At 36.5% G+C, this 15,956-nt stretch overlaps 1 protein-coding gene across 2 annotated transcripts in view; it reads right to left on the bottom strand.

Annotated features, from left to right (window-relative positions):
• The window catches only part of Smc1b (structural maintenance of chromosomes 1B), a 59,011-nt gene that overhangs the window by 29,393 nt on the left and 13,662 nt on the right, over window positions 1-15,956 (bottom strand). For both annotated transcript variants that reach the window (XM_040754035.1, XM_040754036.1), the window contains exons 8-12: window positions 12,385-12,467; window positions 11,197-11,404; window positions 9,449-9,634; window positions 6,926-7,105; window positions 3,313-3,459 (exon numbers count right to left, since the gene is read on the bottom strand). In XM_040754035.1, the coding sequence (XP_040609969.1) occupies window positions 3,313-3,459; window positions 6,926-7,105; window positions 9,449-9,634; window positions 11,197-11,404; window positions 12,385-12,467 (804 nt within the window). The remainder of the gene's footprint in view (window positions 1-3,312; window positions 3,460-6,925; window positions 7,106-9,448; window positions 9,635-11,196; window positions 11,405-12,384; window positions 12,468-15,956) is intronic.

Raw genomic sequence — 15,956 nt, 5'->3', positions numbered from 1 at the left:
GGGTGCTGGAGAGACTGCTTGGTAGTTAAGAGTACTAGGTACTTTTAGAGAGGACCCTGATGCTCAATTCTGAGCCCTTACCCTGTAGCTGACAACTGTCTGATTCCAGTCCTAGGGAATCCCTGATGACCTTTTCTGGCCTCCATGGGAACTGCATGCATGTAGTGCATAGACATACATTCAAACACACACACACACACACACACACACACACACACACACACACACACACACACACACACAGGGTTCTCTAGAGTAACAACTTGTAGAATGAATCTCTTTATATATAGACAAAGATAATTTATTATAATGATTTATAGGCTGTGGTCCAGCTAGTTCAACAATGGCTACCCATGAATGGAAGGTTCAAGAATTCAGTAGTTGTTCAGTCCATGAGGCCAGATAACTCAGTTGGTCTTCAGTATATGGTGAAATCCTGAAATAGGCTCTAATGCCAGTAAGGAAATGGACTTGTCAGTGAGACTGAGAGCAAGTTGGCAAAGAGTGAAGATTTCTTCTTTCATACCTTTATGTAGGCTTCCAGAAGATGGGGTCCAGATTAAAAATGGATCTTCCCACCTCAAAGATATAGACTAGAAGTGGATCTTCCCATTTCAAATTAAGCAAAAATTCTCTCACAAGCGCATCTCCTCTTTTTGAGTTTTAGTCAATTCTAGGTGTAGTAAGTTGACAACCAACATAAGTTCATACCTTGTCAACCTTACACACAACCATATCTCCTTATGTCATGATTAATTTCCAAATGAAAACAACAACCAGGCCATGATTATGCCTAACATGATATAATATCCCACATATACTTGCAAACATATATTTAACCAGGTAGTAATTACACTTAACATGCCATAACTATCTGACATACAACTGCAAACAGATTATAAATTTAGAATAGGTGGCAATGTCCCTTGAGGGACATTCTTTTAGTATCTCAAATTTAAATATAACCATTGATACTCTCTTAGTTGCATGTTAAAGACAGAGAGAAAAGAAAGCACATATCTCAAATATGTGTACAAACACATTTTTTTCATTTGAGACAGGGTTTCTCTGTGTAACATCTCTGGGTGTCCTGGAACTTTTTGCAAACCAAGCTGGCCTCAAATTGAAGAGCTCTACCTGCCTCTTAAGTGCTGGGATTAAAGGTATGCATCACCGCCACCTAGAGATTACAAACACATTTTTAAAAAATATTTTATTTATTTATTGTGTATATAGCCTTCTGCCTGCAGGCCAGCAGAGGGCACCAGATCTCATTCAAGTTGGTTCTGAGCCACCATGTGGTTGCCAGGAATTGAACTCAGGACCTCTGGAAGAACAGTCAGTGCTCTTAACCACTGAGCCATCTCTCCAGCCCCCCTACAAACACATTTTTAACAAAATACATGACTGAAACATTCATGTAAATTTTAATCCTTTTTTTCTGCAAATGGTCACACATCCTTAGATGATATTTGTAACCATTTTTTCTACTACCCATTTTGTATTTCCTCCACTCATCGCAAGTACTTCAGCAGGTCTTGGCTCTTTTCCTGGATGGGTCTCTGCCCTTTGTCATTCTGCCTGGATTAGATCATTGCAGTTTCCCTTGATTTTAATTACAGGATGTGGCAGCATTGAGAGATGCCCTAAAAGATCTCCTGTGTTCCAGACATAATCTTTCTTACCTTCATTGTGGAGAAGCAATACAATTTCCTCATGGTAATGTGGATCGATCACTCCTCTTAATACTGTTATTTCTTTCTTAACCTATTGGCTTAAGAGCATCAGAAGCCCAAAGTGGCTGGAGGTTGGAGGGAGTCTGAGCTTCCAGTTCAATGGAATGTTTGTTGTGGCTCCTGGCAGAAGTCCCCTCCAACTCTGGTACCAAAACATCTAGGCCAGCAGAACTTAAGGTTTTGAGGACAGGAAACAAAAAATTTCCTAGTGGGTCCATAGGAGTGATAATGAGTGGAACTATTCCCTTTCCCATTCCATATTTCCTGGAACCATAGATCCTTGCTATGGGAGAAACTGTACCATATACTGTATATTGATTCAAAGCATATACTGCCTTCTGGAGAACCCTGTGCTAGTCCTCCAGGCTGTTGCTACCTAACTGGTACTGGAACTGTGTCTTCAAAAGGCGATTCCATCTCTCTATCAGGCCAGATACTTTAGGATGGTAAAAACCAGGGAATTCCATGATCATGGGTCCACTGTTGTACTTTTCTGGCTGTGAAGTGAGTTCTTTGGAATACCATGAGGGTAGAGAAAGCATTCTATAAGTTCACAGATGGTAGTTTTGGCAGAAGCATTATGTGCAAGAAAGACAAATACATAACCAGAATAAAATCTACTCCAGTATGAACAAAGTGTTGTCCTTTCTACAGAATAAATGGTCCAGGTTGTTGGCTGGTTGCCCCAAGAAATGGTGCCATATCTGGGGTTCAATGTTGGTCTCTGCTTTTGGCAGATTTGGCACTCACCAGCAGCTGTAGCCAGGTAAGCCTTGATGAGAGGAAGTCCATGTTGTCAAGCCCATGCACAATTCTCATCTCTGCCACCATGGCCACTTTGCTCATGGTCTATTGGGCAATGACAGGGATGGCTGGGGAAAGAGCCTAACTGTCCACAGAATGGGCCATCCTATTTACTTGACTGTTGAACTCATCATTTGAGATCACCTTCTGATAAGCATTTACATGGGACATAAGAATCTTCACTTCCTTAATTCATTTGGAAAGATATATCCACATACTTTTTTCCCCAGATGTCTTTCTCACCAATTTTCCAGTCATATTCTTTCCAAGTCCCTGACCATCCAGATGATCCATTGGCTATAGTCTATGAATCAGTGAACAATCACACATCTGGCCATTTTTCCTCCAAACAAAATGTATGACTGTGTGTACTGTGAAAATTTCTCTTTGCTGGTGTCTTTCAAGGTTGTCTCAGGAAGTAACTATAATGCTGCAGCTGTCCAGTTCTCAGTGGTGCCTGCATAATGGGCAGAACCATCAGCAAACCATGCTCTAGTCTTCTCTTACTCAGTCAATCAATCATGGAACACCTTCATGAAAAATGACTAGCCGGGCGGTGGTGGCACACGCCTTTAATCCCAGCACTCGGGAGGCAGAGGCAGGCGGATCTCTGTGAGTTCGAGGCCAGGTTGGGCCGACAGCCTCCAAAACAACACAGAAAAACCCTGTCTCGTAAAACCAAAATAAATAAATAAATAAATAAGAAAAATGACTTTGTTTTTTGCAGAATTATTTTCCTTAATATTTTATAACTTTTATGATGAGGATTTACCTTTAGCTCTTGAACTAGTTGGCCTCTTTTGTCTCTTAGACTGTGCAACTCTTTCTCATCCCAGCATAGGGCCTTGTGCTTTAAGTCACTTGATCCTCCAGAAATCACTCCAGATTTTAAAAATAGTGTTCCATCAAGTGCTACTGCCTGTATCATAAAACATTTTACTTTAGAGAAATGTATTTTAAGAATTTTTGAAGCTGAGATTTTATAGATGGGAAAAACACTTTCCAAAATATACTAATAAAATACTGTTTTATGAAGGAATATAAACCACAAATATAAAACTCATTTTTACTAAGGATAGGCAATAAATTAAAAGCAAACATAGAGGTTTAAAATAAGCTCTATATTAGCTCCTAACATAATTCTGAAAAGCAAAAACTATATTTAACATCAAATAATTTGCATTAGATAATCATGTTTTGAAGATTCATTTATATATCAATGAAAATGACCTTAGTAACCTTAGGATACTCCAAAACAATTGCATTCTCCAAAATGACTATAGTAAGAAATTTAAAGTCAAAATTGTCCAGAGTTTATAGTGTTCAAAGTGAGTGCTTTAATGGAATAAATTAATCAATTTTCCACATTTTATAATTTGATTATCTCTTTTTCTAGAGATAATAAAAAATTGTATGTAAATTCTTAGATATTTTCTTGGAGATATCTTGCATGTACAAATGCCTTCAGACATCCTACTACACATTAGGGTAAATTTGTCAGGGTGGGTTTAAGGAGAAAGAATCTAAAGCCTAAGTCAAGCATACCAGGCAAGCACTCTACCCTCAGCCTTATATATTGTTCTTTTATTGATACCCTTTTTCTTTAGTTTTTAAATATTTATGTGTAAATATTTTGCCTATATGTATGTATGTGTGTCATGTGCATGCCTGGTGCCTGTAGAGGCTAAAAGACCATATCAGATCACCTATAAAAGGAGTGGTAGGTGGTTGTGAGCCACTATGTGGGTGCTGAGAATTGAACCCAGGTCTTCTGGACCCAGCTCTAAACTGCTGAGCCATCTTTCCAGCTCTGTGAGAAGCAGTGGCTTTTGTTTGCCGTTTCTTGCTTTTTTGAGACAGAGTTTTAAGTAATATAAACTGGCCTGAAACATCCTGGAGAGCCAAGGATGACTCTGAACTCCAGACCCTCCTGCATCCACCACCCAAGTCCTTTGGGTTTACAGATTATGTGCCACCGTGCCTAGCAAAATTTCTGAGTTTACAGTATGTTGTTTGTAGTTACTGTATATGGTTTATACATGCTACTATTCTTTAAATAAACTAGACTATTTTGCAATGGCATTTGGAATGTAAAATTCTAAAGTATAGGAAGTCTATAGGAAATCAAAAGCACAAATTACAGATGAGAGATTTTCTGTGAAAATGTGCTATCTATATCCAAATCATTTCACCAAACTTAAAACACAGAAGAAAGTATTTTTTTACATTTCTGGAATATAGCTGAGATACAAATAAACCAGATTAAAATTCTGAAATACTAAGAACAAGATACAATACAATTAGACAAAACACGTTGTGAGCAAAATAAATAAATAAACTGTAAATATGTGTTCAATGAAGGGACAAATAGCCTTATACATGTATACACTCTTTAAACATCTATTTTATAGGGGCTGGAGAGATGACTCAGTGGTTAAAAGCATTGGCTGTTTCCAGAAGACCTGAATTCAAGTCCCAGCATTCACATGGAAGCTCACATATAACTCTGTAACATCAGTTCTAAGGAAGCTCATGTCCTCTTCTGGCCTCCAATGGGTACTGGACACACACATGGTACACAGACCCACATGCAGGTAAAGCATCCATATACATAAAAGCCTATTTTATAAATATATATAATTTTATAAAGATACAATTTTTACATAAGATACCTTAATAGGTAGCGCTAAACTTGCTTATATTTAACATATAAAAAATCAAAGATGGTGGTTGCTTAAAAGACAGTGATCATATTACTCTTTATATTATTAAGAAACACCAAATGTATGTAGCGTTAATCATGTTAAAAATGATCAATTAAACAATGGAAATTCTTCTCAGAAGAACAGCTTGTTTTGTATTGATATTTTGATACTAGGCATTTTACATAATTGTTAATTGGTCACGAAGCAGCTATCACTTGCTGAGAAAATGTTTGTTAGGCATTCTGGCAGCATTCTGCATGATGTTCTTAATGTATCTTCATAATCTTATGAAAGAGTATTATCTCCTCAATTTTAAATAAGAACTCACCTAAAGTCACACAAGTAATTACTATATAACACCATTAATCTTACTTTATGGCTTAGGCACTTAAGCACTGACATACTTTATAAGTAATACATAATTACTTGAACAATACTTTAGCATTGCTCAATGAAATACAAACTGCTCAGGTGAGAAAATAACTCTGCCTAACTATTCTGAGAAAATGTTTCTTACTGAACTAGAGGCTTGTTATTTAGATTAACCAGATTTTGGGATCCAAATGTTTCTGCCCTTTAATGCTAGAGTTACAGGCATGTGGAGCCATGCATGGATTATGTGGGTGCTATGGATTTGAAGTCAGGTTTGTATGCTTGCAGAGGAAGCATTCTTATCCACTAAGCCGTATCCTTTGCCCCTAAAATATTTATTTTTAAAAGAAAAGTCATTCCCTTGAAAGACTAGTATATAGTAACATTTCAACTGTGCTATTATAAATTCAATTTTGTTAAACTTCTATGTATGCCTGGCAGTGGTAGTACACAACTTTAATCTCAGCATTCGGGAGGCAGAGGCAAAGGTAGGCGGGATCTAGAGAGTGAGTTCCAGAATAGTTAGGGCTACTCAGAGAAACCCTGTCTTGAAAACAACAACAACAAAAACAACAACCCTTCGGTATATAAAAACATTCCTATGGGGGATGGAGAGATAGCTTAGAGGTTAAGAGTATGGGCTGCTCTTCCAGAGGTCCTGAGTTCAAGTCCCAGCAACCACATGGTGGCTCACAACCATCTATAGTGAGATCTGGTGTCTTCTATACACATAATAAACAAATAAACAAACGCATTCCCATCAAGTTATATATGAATAAAGAATGTAAAGAAAGCAAAAAAATTTCTTCCTGTTATTAAAATGTAGTACATAGAAAAATGCAGGGAAAATACAGGATCTGCAAGGGCATGTATTCCAAACAAAGTAAAAAAAACTCAATTGCTTTAGGATACCATAATAAATCAAATTTCTAAAATACAATTTGTGATATAAAGAATGCTACAGAAGGTAATTTTATAAGACTCAACTGAAGAGCTGAGGATGTAGGTTAGTTGGTAGAGTGCTTGTTTAAATATACAAAGCCCTGGATTCAATCTCTAGCACATATACAACTGGGCATGATACTGTATAGTGCATGCCTGTAATCCCAGCACTTGGGAGGCGGAGGCAGGAAGATCAGAAGTTCATAGCTATCCAACATCAACTGAAACCATCTTATATTGTCCTAGGTTGTTGTTCTTATTAAAAAGAACATACAAAACCATGTGAGAGAGAGGGATAAAAGGAGAGGGGGAGGAGAGGGAGAGAAAACAAGAACACTTAGCTGAAAGTGTGACCAAGTCTCTCACCTTTCGTCTTTCAGGTCCACCGAATGCGATATGTCTTGCTTCTTCCACAGTCTCACAGACAAGGCCATTTCCACACACAAACTGAATCACTTTCTTTAACTGAGGAAACTGAGTCTTTATAACATCAATCATCATTTTACAGCCCTTAATTTCCCTTAGTCGTTCATTGATTGGCTTGATCTGAAGGGTTAAAAAGAAATGTGGTATATTAGTTTCACTAAAATAAAAACCAAATGCTTATGATATTCTTTTCACAGCACAGCCAAGGGCTAACAATGTGCTCTTGCACGCAATGAACTTTCTTTTTGTTAAATATTTTATTTACTTATTGTGTATACAGTCTTCTGCCTGCATGCCAGCAGAGGGCACCAGATCTCATTCAAGGTGGTTATGAGCCACCATGTGGTTGCCAGGAATTGAACTCATGACCTCTGGAAGAACAGTCAGTGTTCTTAACCTCTGAGCCATCTCTCCAGCTCCATGCAATGAACTTTCAATAAGAATATGACAAACTTATGTCCCACATTATATCATGTAATATTTTTCAAAAATAAGAAAATTTCATCAAAAGCCAGAAGAAAGAACTTCCAGATTCACTTGCCACTAACTAGTTTGGAACAAAGCATATAAGAAGTGCTTTGTGTTCTTTAAACCATAAAACATATTGGAATGCAGTCGCCACTTAGATATGTACCCACAAGCAGCACAGTACTTGGATCTAAAAACAAAACCTCCTCTACACCGAAATGACTAGGACTGCCTTCAGATCATAGGTGTACTTTCAGGTTTCTGTCTACAAGTCATAAGTGTATCTATTGCGTATGACTGAAAACTAGCAAAAATGATCTTATTTCTATTAAACAAAACAAAAATGTTATGTATACTAAAAGGTGAATATGTATGCACATGGGAAAGGTAGATACATATACACAGATATGTGTACATATGTTCATATGGCCTGAGTGTACAGAGAAACTCTCTAAAGTAGAATTTAAGAACTGTGCCCTAAAAAGAAATATTCCTTTTATAATTAATATATTTCTATGTAAGGTTATTTTTTACATGTATTTATTTATTGTGTATGTGTGTAGGTGCCCTCTAGTTAATTCTAGAAGTCAGAGGACAACCTATGGGATTTGGTTCCTTTCCTTCTACCATGTGGGTAGAGGAACTGAACCTTGAACTCAGGTTGTCATGTTTGATGGCAAATCCCTTTATCCACTGAACCATTAGATGGATTGTTATCATTTTTTCCTATATACGATTTTAATTAAAATTGTTTTTGTCTGCAAAAGTATCCATGTACCACATGCATGAAGTGACCACAGAGGCCAGAAGAGGGCGTCAGATGACCTATGACTGGAGTTAACAGATGGTTGTTAGCTGCTATGTAGGTGTGCTGGGGATCTAAGCCAGGTCCTCTATAAGAGCAGCCAGTGCTCTTAACTGCTAAGTCAACACTGCAGACTTTTTCAGATTTCTGTAAAATATGTGTTTGCCTTGAAAAAGGAGTAACAAATAAAAATGATTTTTATCAGGAATGGTGGTACATATCTTTAATCCCAGCACTCAGGATGCAGAGGCAGGCAAATCTCTTATAAAGAGTTTGAAACCATCCTGGTCTGCATATTGAGTTCCAGGTCAGACAAGGCCAAGTGAGACCTTGTCCCCCCCCAAAAAAAAACAACAAAAAATTTCAACAGGCAAACACGAATTGAGTAAAATTTTGTCATGGGCATACACATAAGCAAAACCATGGAAGCATAGCACAAAAGGGGAGTCTGACCTTAAGTAACACAAATAGTATTTGTTGACCCCACTCCTCTGTGCAGGCATTGCACCAGATAAAGATACCTTGCGACAGTCCAACAAGGTGATTTATTCCTTTACTTCACAGATGAAGAAACTGAAGTTCAGACGATTTAAGAACCAACTAGTAGGGCTACTTCGTAGTAGTACCAGTATCCATATTGTACAGGCCTATGCTCTTAATCACTATGCACTCTGCTTGCAGTTCAGAGTTTAAATCACTGAACTAAATAGAACATTTTATTCAGTTGTCAATGAAAAGAATCTCTAGAGGTAGTAATAACAAAATTCCTTTTAAAAATTTGGCCTGCTCTACACTTGTCAGGATAAGACACTTACACTTGAGTTGCCAGTTACCAACATGTATTTCTTAACCCAGTACTTATACTTTGGTATACAAAACAGAACATATTGTTGGTAGTAAGAAGAGTAGTGTACTTTTCCAGTGAGGGAACTGAAGACATTTAGAATCATAGCAAAACTAGATTAGGAAGAAGTAACATAAATCAAGAAAGATAGCAGTTGCTTGGCATTATTCACCTGCTAGTTCAGAAACACCTGTTACTTGAATGACTGGCTAATTGACATCCAAGTTACACCATCACCACCCACACCACCCCTGTCCCATAGGTGCCAGTTTGGACCATTAAAGACATATTAAACTAAAGACATTAAATTTGGTAACTAATAAATACCAAACATTAAAATTCTTACATCAAGGTAATCTAGAGCAAGGAATGTCTCAGGTTCAGCTCTTTCCTCCTTCAGAAATCGAATACAATCTTTCGCTACCTTTTCTGAGGCTACAACAATGGCAACCATGTACCGACCAAAAAGCTTAGTCACAGCCAGCTGGTATTTCTTATGAATAGGATGACACAGATCAAGCAGTCTTCCAAACTTAGTAGGTTTTAAAACAAGAGAAAAAGAAAACAAATACATGAATGAGAAACATGTAACTCTTTTCTAATGTAACAAAGCAACATAGATAACTAATTGTATAAAATTTATATGTCTACTTTAATAGTCATATTTAAAATTCAACTCAATGTGTAAATATTTTTAATATGGACAACTTTTCATTTTCTATAATGGACAACTTTTTGACTGCTTTCCCACAGTATGAACCAATTGCCTTCTTTGACCCACTCTCCTTGGAAGCCTGGACATAGAAGGGCTCAGCTGATGCTTTGTAAAAGGACAGTTTGAGTATCTCATTCTCCCTCTCTGGAGTTTTTAATTAGCATCCTGTTTCAAGGCAATTCTATCCTGTGTAGGAAAACACACTTTATTTGGTAGGAGGGATTTAAAACAGCCTCTCAACTTAATGGGGATCCCTGGAGGAACCTTTCATTTAGACAGCATTTAAGGTCACCCTTTATTTTCTATTTTTTTAAAAAAAACCAATTCCCTCTCCGTGGGAAAGGAAATGAGTACGTAAGTTGTGCTTCTTCTCAAATTAAGGCATACTAGGTTAAGAATTTTCAGAATTTAGTCAACCAGTTTGGCTTCTACAGAATTTGGAACAAGCAATCCTATATTTAAACTGCTGAGCCATCCCTCCAGTCATTTCTCTTCCTTTTAAAATGAAATCTGCACTATTGTTATTTCCTTATATATGATTGCTGCACTAGCAGGTTTTTAAAACATAGAGTTGTGTCATTTTGCTATAAAGTGAAGCTTCTGCAACCTAGCCCTATTTTTCTATTATCATCATCCATGATTAAAGTAAAGATTAAGTAGTAACACCAAAGATACTGGGTTTATAGATCTCAGTTGGTAGAATGCTTGCCTCACATACATGAGGCCCTAGGTTTAATCCCCAGCAACACAGACACAGACACACACTTTTCTGAAAAAAAAAAAGATGTTCAATAAAGACAATGTAAAGAAGATAAAGTAGGTGACCATGAAAATGTAATATCATGAAGGCAATGATTAAGTGTGAAATACTAAAAAATAAGCCATAAGGAAACCATAGGACACACTGAGGCAGAAGTAAGGCCCCTGACATAATAGAAAACAATGTTGTGAGGTTAATTTCCCATGTGACAGAGGATATCACTGTATCTTGGCCAAAGAATACTAAGTACTACTGGATACAACAGAAAATTAAAATATGGCAATGATATACCTGCCAAAAATCATGAATAACTTTAGTGTTGAGGTTTCTTGTTGGGAGAACCAAGACTACTTCACACCATGTCTAGGGATATAATGTATACTGGCTAGATACTGTGTTCATGTAAATGTTTTTCAATAGTTGCTTACAAATACAATCTGAAATTACTTACTTCTTGCTCTATTTACTATTATATTTTAAATATAAAACTGTCAAATATAAAATACATTCCTAAAATACTTCTGCTTCCTTAAAAGGTTATATTTTCAATCTCAAGTAAGAAGACTATTTTTAGAAACGAGAAAGCATAGGCTTTAAAATGAACTATTATTCTAATTACCACAGAATCGGGGTAAAGTCTTTTAAGATGCTCCAGAACTTCAGCTCTCTTCCGTTGACGTTTTCCCTCATGGTTATCAATTCCAGCATTCTGCAATTCACTTGTAATAAGACTCAATTCTTCATTAACTTCAGACATTCTTGATTTTGTATCATCAATTTCTTTTATTAGGGCTTCTTCTTGCTGCTTTTTATCTTTCAAGCAATCCCTACAATAGTAACAAGAATAACCACCAAAAAATCTGAGAAGTTAATAGGTTAAAACAATCTTGTCTGACACTTAATGAGAATGGAGTAGTGCTCTATCAATTAGAAAATAAATATACACTTGGGAGGCAGAGGCAGGCGGATCTCTGTGAGTTTGAGGCCAGCCTGGTCTACAGAGCAAGTTCCAGGACAACCTCTAAAACAATACAGAGAAACCCTGTCTCGAAAAACAAAAACAAAACAAAAAATAAAATAAATAAAAAACCATCCAACACTAAACAGGTGAAGGAGTGTGTTTGATTATTCTTTTTTTATTTGAAAATACTTTTTTTCTGGTTACTACAAGAGTAAGTATAGACCAATATAAACCAGAGCAACCATCAAATGCTTAATAATATCAATGCAAAATCAACTAAAATTCCCTTAGTGGTATATTAAATACTATATATTAGCTTTCATGACATAATTCATTATCTTTAAACTTTTTGAAATTTATTATCATATGTATGAGTATTAGCCTGTATGCATGTCTGCGAACATTTATGTAGTGCCCATAGAAGCCAGAAGAGGGCATCAGATCCTCTGGATCTGTTATTATTATAGATAGTTGTGAGCCCAATTGCCATGTGGGTACTTTGAACCAAACCTGGGTCCTCTAGAAGAGCAGCCAGTGTTCTTAGTCACTGAGCCACCTCTACAGTCACCATAATCCATTATTTATTCATGAAATGTCAATATCAAAAAGAGATTTAAGTATTTCCATTGTTACACAGTTATATTTTCAAAATTTAAGCCTTTTATTCATTTTATTTTCAATTTTTAGATATATTTATTACATGGTAAATAAAATTTTTAGCATCTATAAAGAAATGAAAGACATTGAAGTGAGAATATCATACAATAGTAATATTCATTCACTATTTAGAGAATACACTGAATCATTTAGATATAAAAAAACTGCAAAGATTGTTTTTCTACTTACATGCATGTTTTTGTATATTCCTCCAACTTCTCTATTCGTTTTTTATGCTCTTCTATTTGCTCTTTTATTTGTTTTAGATTTCCCTATAATAGGAAATAAAAACTAGAATCAATTCCAACATTCCAAACCAATAAAAATGACACAGCTAGAATTTATTACACTGTAAGCTGTTAAAAGCTTGAAATGTGTCAAATATGACTATATGAAAATATTTAAGGCTTATGTTTTTGTTTTTTTCAAGACAGGGTTTCTCTGTATAGTTTTGAAGGCTTTCCTGGAACTTGCTCTGTAGACCAGGCTGGCCTCGAACTCACAGAGATCCGCCTACCTCTGCCTCCCGAGTGCTGGGATTAAAGGCGTGTGCCGCCAACGCCTGGCTGTTTAAGGCTTATGTGATGGCCTAGCAGGTAATGGTGCTTGCTATTAAGCCAAGTAATGAACTGAGTTCAATCATCATGACATAAAAAAAGGAAAAAGTCAACTTTCAAGTTTTCCTCTGATTTCTACATATGCATCACAGTGTGCTTGGACATTCACATGCACAAACATATAAATAAATGTAACAAAATTTAAGAGAAAATATAAAAGAAAAGTTTAATTTTGAAAAAGCCATCTGATATAGAACTTTTACATGTCACATATTGGGGATCAATTCTGACTATATTTTGTGAAATATTTGGTCATATTTTATTCATAAATTTAAACTTCAAGGCATATTGTTTTTCAAAATTTCTCTTGTTTTATGTGTATTAGCATTTTGCCTGCATGTATGTATATGTACTACATTCATACCTGGTATCAGATCCCTGGGAACTAGAGTTATGGGTTATTATGAGCCACCATGTTAAATGCTAGGAACTAAATCTGAAAGAATTCCAAGTGCTCTTAACCACTAAGCCACTTCTCCAGCTCAAAATTACTATTTTCAAGTTCTTACTTGTTTTTCAAACTAATTCATTCAATAAATATTCACACACTGGCTACCATGTGGTAGGAACTAGAGATATATGAGTGGGATAAAGTACATGTTCTTAGGAAAATAAGTGATTACAATAGTTAAGTATCACCATGATGCAAGAACTGACAGGGCAACTAACAGGCACAAGGTGAAGACTTCGTGCAAGTCTTGCTCTATTTGTCCTTTACAATCCAAATAATGCAGAGCAGCAGTATAAGACACCTGAGAAAGGCAAGGTCTAAGATGCCTGAAACCACACATAGCACCAAATCCTAGCCATATTGTGTTTTCTCCTATCTAAATGTACCAATGACACTTACAATAACTAATAATAAAACAGAATAATACAACAATGTAAGTTTACTTGTGAGTTATTTATCTTTTGAATTTCCCAGTTAGTTAGACAGGGCATAACTGAAACCATGCATGGGAAAGGAAACTGAAGGGTGGGGTGAGTAGTCTCTACCAGATTTTTAACCTTTAACCTTTTTCCCATCTTATTTATTATTATAATCCATGAAGCAAACATCTATTGTTAGATGCCAGGACTATAAAAATGAGCAAGATAGATTGAGATGACTCAGATGGATACACAAATACGAGAACTTGAGTTCAAATTCTCAATAGCCATATAAAGTTAGGAGTAGCTGTACACACCTGTAGCCCCAGTGCTATGGGTTCAGAGACAGGACAATTGCTAGGGATTGCTGGCTGCTAGTCTACCTTCAGGTGCAGTGAGAGACCTTGTCTGAAGGAAATTAGGTGACAGAGTAAGATACGTGCTGTGTTCTTCTGGACTCTGTAGCAATACACACAGGCCCATGTATTTACCTACACACACACATGTACAAGCCTTCCCCTCACCTCAAAAAATAAATACAGGCGAGACATAGTTTTGAAATTAAGAAGCCAAACATTGATATTCTACTATTTCACTTAATAATTCTGTTCGGAGCAGGGTATGGTGGTACACACACCTTGAATCCAGTACTCGGGTTTGAGGAAGGCAAATCTCTGTGAGTTCGAAGCCAGCTTGATCTACATGATGAGTTCCAGGCCAGCCAGGGCTGACCCAGAAAGGGAAAAAAATCCACTCAGGGCTAGAGAAATGGTTCCGTGATTAGGCAGATGCAAACTCATGAAGAAACATGTTTGGTATGTTCCAGGAGGCCAATACAGCAGATCAAAGAAAGGAAAGCAGGAAGGGGAACTGAGCAAGGTCCATATAGGTCACTTAAGGATTTTAAACTTTTATGTTTTATGAAGGAATTAAAGAGCCAGTTTCATGAACTGTCTTAGTCAAAACATTATGGCTGCCATGCTGAGATTACTGTGTAGGATTCAAAAGTGGTAGCAAAGAAAGCTGGTAGGCTACTGAACTGATCCAAACCAAAAATACTGTGACATGGACAAGAGTGGTAGCAGTAGAAATGGAAAAAGTAATTGATTCTTGTTTTATTTTCAAGGTAAAGTCAACTGTTTCCTAAAGGAGAATTAAAGGCTGGCTCCATATTTTTGACCTGAGTAACTAGTAAAATTAAAATATCCTAATTGGAGAGAGGAAAGACTGGAGAAAATTTTGGTGAAAAGATCAGAAGTTCAGTTTGGGGTCTAACTTCGAGATGTTTGCTTAATACCCAAACTGGAGAACCTGAAGCAGCAGCTGGAGATACACATGGCTGGGGTTGGGGTTTTGAAAGACTGAGAGCTAGATGCTTAAAGTTTTAGTGCAGTAATTAAATATGTGTAACTACAGATTACCAAGTCAGGGAATACAGGTAAGAGAAACCCATTATTTAGAAACAACAACAAATTGTGCTCACGGCAACACTTACAATGCTCTATACAGAAGTATCAGAGAAACTTCATAATGTATAATGAATTAATGTTGTTGAGTGTACAGTAACAGTAGTTTTATACCTAATCCCTAGTCTTTAGAAAAGGAGCCATGAAACATTAAAATGGAGTGACCACTGAGTTTGTCCTTGACTGTAATATGCCTATCCTCACTGTACATACAAATGCAAAATATAGGGCCCAGATGAATCTAATAATTAAGTTACTTACTGAGATTATACACAATAAATAACAAGCAAGATGGGATCAAAGCCAAGTCTGCCTTACTCTAAGGAAGAATATAATGCTTCCTGAATAGTTCCAACATAGAAAGACTAGCTCCTCTTGGGCTACAGTCATTCATCATATCTGTGGGAGAATAATTCCAGAACCCATGACTGTTAGCCTAATTTACATATACTGAAATACTTATATAAAATGGCAGTATTTATATATAATCAACATATATCTATTCCTGTATACTTTAAATCATCTCTGGAAGACTTACAATACCTGGTACTGTGTAAATGCTATATAAATAGGTGTTATATTGTATTGCTTAGAGATTGACAAAAAGTACATAGAAAATGTTCAATAAACATATTTTTACCAGTATTGTTGATCCTCAGTTGACTCCACAGCTTCAGGAACCACAAATACAAAGAGCTGAATGTATTTAATGTCCTCAATGACCTTTGTGCTCAACTCTATGATAAGACTTATTCCCCCATCCTCCTCCTCACTATACTGAACTAAAGTGCATTCTCAGACCATGCTC

Source organism: Mesocricetus auratus, unplaced genomic scaffold (assembly GCF_017639785.1).
Source record: "Mesocricetus auratus isolate SY011 unplaced genomic scaffold, BCM_Maur_2.0 Super-Scaffold_100010, whole genome shotgun sequence".
Taxonomy (NCBI): Eukaryota; Metazoa; Chordata; class Mammalia; order Rodentia; family Cricetidae; genus Mesocricetus; species Mesocricetus auratus.
The sequence above is the reverse complement of the archived record's forward strand: the minus strand, read 5'-3'. Positions and strand labels throughout refer to the sequence as shown.